The sequence below is a fragment of the Chiloscyllium plagiosum genome, chromosome 1, assembly GCF_004010195.1.
Source record: "Chiloscyllium plagiosum isolate BGI_BamShark_2017 chromosome 1, ASM401019v2, whole genome shotgun sequence".
Taxonomy (NCBI): Eukaryota; Metazoa; Chordata; class Chondrichthyes; order Orectolobiformes; family Hemiscylliidae; genus Chiloscyllium; species Chiloscyllium plagiosum.
The window spans coordinates 90,883,724-90,890,505 of NC_057710.1; the positions used below are offsets into that span (position 1 = coordinate 90,883,724).

At 40.3% G+C, this 6,782-nt stretch overlaps 1 protein-coding gene across 1 annotated transcript in view; it reads right to left on the minus strand.

The window, feature by feature from the left end:
* Positions 1–815: 815 nt before the first annotated feature.
* The window catches only part of gabrb1 (gamma-aminobutyric acid type A receptor subunit beta1), a 286,470-nt gene continuing 280,503 nt past the window's right edge, over positions 816–6,782 (minus strand). Inside the window, exon 10 of the mRNA XM_043691745.1 lies at positions 816–3,803. Coding sequence (XP_043547680.1) covers positions 3,456–3,803 — 348 coding nt within the window. The 3' untranslated portion in view covers positions 816–3,455. The remainder of the gene's footprint in view (positions 3,804–6,782) is intronic.

Sequence of the window (6,782 nt, forward strand, 5' to 3'; positions counted from 1 at the left end):
TGGATTAATGTCAAGGATTTACCACATATAAACAAAGGGTGACTTGGTGACGGGATGTAGCCTTTGTGGAATTATTTTAATCTTCAGTGATTTTAACTTCAGTGTGTAAAACAGCACTAACTGCTGTCCATAAACATTGCAGGCACAGCAAGTTAGCTGTGACACAACAGTATCTGTCATTGTTTATGACCGATGCTGCATCATTCTGAGTGCAGGCATTTGTAACTTCTTAGCGTCAAACACAAGGGATGTACTTTTCACTGGAATGCCTGAGAGTACTAAACACATTGCTTTTTCAGTCTATATTTTCCATTATTTAATTATTATATAAAGTTTATAGTAAATTGCAGTATTGTATGAATTTTGCATTCTCAAAATGTGTGACTTATTTCTTTAAGGCACTATATTCAGCCACATGTAAGGATAAATACACTTATAAAATCTGTTAGTTTTCTTGCAAAACCTGGGAATATGATTGAATAGAAACTTTGCTACACAGAATGAGGCAAGGATTAGAGTTCTGCTTTTTCACTTCTGCAAACTAGATTTAAAGTGTAAAGAGAAAAATAGATGGGACAGTTTCCTCCAGTTGCTATTTGTGATAAAAATTCCACGCATGTTTCAAAATAACAATTATCACTTTGTTAAATTGCTTTGAATCTCACGCTTACTGATGTTAAAGTCTCTGGGAGAGCTTAATTTGGGAGCATTCATAATATAAAACCTGAAAAGACTATAAATGTATTCGTGACTGTATTCCTGATGAAGGGCCTTTGCCCGAAACATCGATTTTACTGCTTCTCGGATGCTGCCTGAACTGCTGTGCTTTACCAGCACCACTCTAATCTAGACTCTGGTTTCCAGCATCTGCAGTCATTGTTTTTACCTATAAATGAAAATAGCTTGATATATAAACATGGGAGAGATGAGTACGTTCTATATATCCTATGTTTCGATATATTTTAAGCCAGAACAATCACTACACTATAAAAAATGCATGTTGTAACAGCTGTAAGTTAACTATGAAGTTTGTAAATATATAAAACGGCCCATCCAATTGCACTGATAACAAGTATGTAGACCAGTAAAACTAAATAAAAACATGTTGGAAATGTAGTAAAAATGCAGTTGCATGAGGAAGCATAAAACAATTCTCCTAAAACAAAATAGTTAAAAATAATACAAAAACAGAGCAGAACAAAAACCAGCAAAATCTGGTCCAATAAGCAGAGTCCGAGTGTATCTCATAAGGGTTCAAGTCCCATCTGTTCCAGAGGTGTTGTAACAACATTTCTGAACAGGTTGATTAGAAAATAGTTTTTTTTTGTGCAGAATCCAGATATTAATTAGGTGGCGGGTGATTTGAGAAGGAGCATGGTGTCACATTTTAAAGGACCTCCTTTAATTGGTGGTGATTGGCAGCTTGGCAGCTGGGTGGTTGCAAAAACAAAGGCAGACAGCCAGAGATCCATGGGCACTTTTTCTCTTGTCAGTAGAAGCTAAAGGTGCCAGGCTCTGATTAGGACTGCAGGGTGGGGGTAAAAAATGAACTTGGATATCAGGCCTGTATCTTTGGATTTACCACTGGGACTTTGGTGGAAGTGAGGACATGAAGGTTTTGGGTTGTATTGAGGTTGCAGTTAGGTTTGGGGCAGAGCAAGGATATTAGAGCTGCCAACAGGATTTTGTGCGAGCCTGAGTGCTGAGGATATCATAAGGAGAGAATTATAGTTGGGTGCTGGTTAAGTTGCTCAAACTTAACAGTTTAACCTTCACAGCCATCCACTCATCCAGTCTGCCAAACCTGACACTCTCTTTCCAGTTACCCAATGTGGCCTAGAAAATACTATTGCCAACATTAGCTGACACACACATTGCAATTGCTGTCATTTTGCAGAAGACAATTCATTTCAAATGAAATGGGTAATACTGAAAAATATTTGACAGCATTCACACGCTAAAACTGTGAATAGTAATTTCTAGCTAGTGTTTTTTATTTTCCTGCATGTGTAAGAAGGGAAAATTAAGTCTGAAGATCATATGCTCATACACTTTATGAAGGAATAAAGTGATTTGATTCCTAATCAGACACAATGTGTGGTATTTAATGTCCTAGCAGGATGGGAATGGTCATGAATAGTCATCCTGTCCAGTGGGAAAACAGAGACCATTCAGTACACAGTCAATTGCCACTTGTGCGTCAACACATTATCATTGGTTTTCTAATAGTAGTGGGATGCCATACACCAGCTATGCTTAATGTCAATACTGGTGGTCTTAATCACGAGCTGGAAAGATGGTGGCAACTCCATTGCATTTCTGGGGAGCCCAGATGAATCTAAATGTTAATCAGGCAGCTCAGTATTTCCGAACTTTTAAAGAAGATGATTATTTCCTCCCCCACAAATCTGTTCACCAATCAGAGGGCTGACAACTCTTCACCGCCAGCAGTAGTTGTCACTACTGGTTCTGCAGGAAACCTTAAGTCGCAGCCATGGTGGGTGGGGGAGGGAGTGTGTGATGCAGAGTTAGATAACTAGGGCAGGCTCTTTACAGTCAGTCAGACAATAATGTCTGGTGTGTGTTTAAGATGTCAGTTTGGGGAGAAGGGAACATTTTTCAGTGGCAGACATTCTTGTCTTTGGTGGGGCTCTCCATAGGGTACAGTTTCGCAGAAGCCTCCACTCCAGTCCCTGAACCCTCAGGGTATAGTGGGTGGCCCTCCCATGTGACTTGAGCATTCTCACTTGCCCCTGGTAAAATGTCGCCAGTAGTAATGAACCAAGTCCTTCAATTGGCCACTTAAAGGGATTAATTGGCCTTCAGGTGGGTAGGTGGTCTGGGACCTTTCTGAGCCTACATTTAAATGAAGGGAACTGGTTTTCTCCTGTGCACCCCCCAATCTTTGCTCACTGTCTCGCTACCAAGGTTTGTCCACTGGCTTTGGTGAATCACCGTACCCGCCTCCTGGGCCCTCCTTCCTGGCTACAGCTCCACAGTTAGGTGGAAAACTGCAGCCAATTGGCCAGCAGCTCTTTCATTCTCAAGGTATGGGAGCCCTGGCAACAGTTACCTGCTGAATGTCATCGTGTCAGGGCTCCCAAAAGCAGCTATGACAAGGTTGCCACCATTTTTCCAGTTGGAAAGTTGGTGGATGAGGCCACTATCTTAACCATTATTGTCAACCCTAATCTTTCAAAGCAGAAGATATTGAATAGCTGTCATTAGGAGTTAAGCATCGAATGAAAGCAATTTATTTCAAAACTGAACTATTCATCCTAACTAGACACAAGTTCATTGGCAAATACGCTTATGTATTTAATCCCCACAATAATATAAGAGCTGAATATCTTACCTTGAACTTGTTGCTATTTTGCTACTACAGTTCTTTAAGGGTTAATAAATGAAATCAAAAGAAAGAAGGAATCCTATCTGTACTGTACATACTGTCTGAGTTAGTGCACATAGTACAGCCAGTACACCAAGTTAAAAAACCCAAATGTAACAGGAAAGACCACCCGTGACCACCTGTCTATGGCATTCACATCAGCCAAATCTGGGATTTTAATTTTCAGTTGTGATGTTCGTCGCCGTAAGCGTCCCTTCTTCTGAACTGTGTGCCTTTCTAGTGTGCTTCTACCAAAGCCATCTCTGCTGGTAGCTGGCCTTCTGTATTGGATGTTGGTATTGTCATAAGAAAACATGGTCGCTCTTGGATCATTGATATTCGTGAACACCTCAGAAGCTTTCACTTCGTTCCGAATTTCAAGAGTTGTTAGTGGAATATTTCCATGAGCATCCACCTGTGGTGAAAAGAGAAATATTTTGAGAAACAGAAAATTTGTATTGATTGAGACAATGCAATTTAGAGCTGCTATTACTGTCCATGCAGTAACAAGGGCTTTTCACAAACTGATGAGTCATTAAATGGCATTTCTGTACACAATCCATGGTCATCTTGATGTAACACTGACTTTCTTGATGCATCTCGTAACTTGCAGCTTATAAACTGAAGGGCCTAGAAATTCCATTTTGGCAGCTGTAGCACCAGGCAAATGGTAGGATGCTTGTTCAGCCCACCGGTCCACTTTAGCACTGAGTTTGTCCAAAATGATAGTGATGAGATCACAAAGACTTGATATATTTATGATATTTCCTGCCACAGGAGTCTGAAAATTTGGAATAGCACCCTCTCACCACTCTGTGGAAGAAGGTGTCTTGTTAAGTTCTGAAGAAAAGGTTTTCATCCTCAAATATAAATTTCTTAGAATGGAACCAATCTCTTTGAGACTGACAGGCATTGGAAAATTACAAGGCAATACTGTACAACGTGCCATTGTTGGATATTGTGAGAATTGGTGGTATTGTCAGCTGGTTAGGCTATCCAATTAGCCTTGCCTTATGATATCATGGAATAGATGAAAGGCACACTGATAAGCACCTGACCCCCTCACATTTAAAATCTGCATCTGGCTCTGAAAGGAAATATCGTCTAATGGTGACGGATTCAGACATGAGTTTAAGTCAAGTGCAAGTTTTAAAATGAAGTTTCATGAATCTGCCCATGTTTTATTCACTAACAATGCAGAATAATTCAATTATTGAGTTGTAATAAAATTCAGTAATTACAACTAATTCTGAAAAGTGACTTTCATTAGCATCTGGGGACTCATGTGATCAGGTAGGGAGCAACATACTGATAAAGTCACAATTCCTGCAGCAAACCAGTAAGGTAACATTCAGATGCCTCCTGAACATGGCTTAAACATATCTATATGTTGTTGTGCTGTGGAGTTTCACAAGAGAGGGGTTAGAATTTTAAGTAGTGGAGTTATATGTCAAGTGTTCATAATTGCTAATCCTTAACTAGAAGTTATTTATTTGTAATAAATAGTAACCCTCATTATGTATAGACACCTGATCGACACTTTCTCTTAACCTGGGTCTAAAAGATAGGTAAAATGGATTTTCTGCAAATGGTAGACTTGTTTTAAGGGTACATTGAAAACTCAGACTAATTGACTTGGTGAGTAAACTGGAAGCAGCACTACCTGACACAGCGAAGACAGAGATGATTGAGGTACAAGCACAACACTTGGGTTTAGAAAAAACAGAAGAGAGACCAGGCACTCTAAGTAGTGAAGCATTGAAATCAGGTGATATTCAGTTGCGGTCAAAGCAGTTTAAGGATGAAGAGATTAAAAAAAACTGGAGATGGAATTCCACAGCAAAGAGTAAATCAAGGAAAGGGAAATGGAATTGAAAAGACTAATATGGAGGATGGGAAAAATTTCTGGCTGTTAGAGCTGCTCCTTTTTTTGAGGTATTTTAGGTGTTGGAGGTGATTTCCCTGAATTCCAGGAGCAGCAGTTACTGTTTTATATGCTGTTGTATTGTTTTGGAACTTTGGGGAAAAAAAGTCAAAACAACAGCAGTTTTAAAAGGGAGAAGAGCAGACAAAGGAAACACATGGTGAGGACAGTGCAGGAGAGAAAGAGAGAGAGAGAACCTGCACAGTTTCTGCCTTTGCTGTTTGATTTTGTGTATCGCTGGACATCGAAGTACATCTGGGAAAATTAACAAACAGTGAAATTCACAACTAATCTTGGAGGAACTGTTGGGCGAAGTTCACAGCACAGAATCAGATAAGTTAATTGTTGTTTTAAGTCTCTCCAACAGAAAGGCTGCAGTATGAGTATAGTGGATTCTTTCTTCATTATATGTTTTTGGAGATAATTCTCTTGATTAAACTTAAAATATAAGCCATAGCTATTCATTTAACCTGGGGCAGTGTTTGGAGAGGAATAAGACGGTGTTATTTTCTGGGTCTGTAGATTGTGAGGGAGCAAACATGGCCTTTGCAGTGATATGTACTTCTTGTCAGATGTGGGAGTTCAAAGAGAGTTTAAAGGTTACTGCGGATTATATCTGCCATAAATGCTGTAGAATACGAATCTTATTAGATCGAGTGGATCGGTTGGAGAGACAGATAGAAGCGATGAAGAATTTGCAACAGCAACAGTATGTGATAGATGGCAGTTATAGGAAGGGGGGAAGGTCTCAGATACAGTCACATAGATGGGTTACCTCCAGGAAGGGTAAGAGAGGTAGGCAGCTGGTGCAGGAGTCTTTTGTGGATATACCCATTTCAAACAGGTATGCTGTTTTGGAAAATGTACGGGGTGATGGATTCTCAGGGGAACGTAGCACAAGCAGCCAAGTTTCTGGTATTGAGACTGGCTCTAATGCAACAAGAGGTACGTCAGCTTCCAAGAGATCAATTGTGTTAGGGGATTCAGAGGTACAGACAGACGTTTCTGTGGCCAGCAGAGAAAAAGCAGAATGGTGTGTTGTTTCCTTGGTGCCAGATCAAGGATGTCTCAGAGAGGGTGCAGAATGTTCTCGCGGGGGAGAGGGGCCAGCAAGAGGTCATTGTCTACATTGGAACCAATGACATTAGAAGGGAAAAAGTTGAAAGTCTGAAGGGAGATTACAGAGAGTTAGGCAGAAATTTGAAAAGGATGTCCTCAAGGGTAGTAATATCTGGATTACTCCCAGTGCTACGAGTTAGTGAGGGCAAGAATAGGAGGATAGAGGAGATGAATGCATGGCTGAGGAGCTGGTGTATGGGAGAAGGATTCACATTTTTGGATCATTGGAATCTCTTTTGGGGTAGAAGTGACTTGTACAAGAAGGACGGATTGCACCTAAATTGGAAGGGGACTAATATACTGGCAGGGAAATTTGCTAGAACTGCTTGGGAGGATTTAAACTAGTAAGGT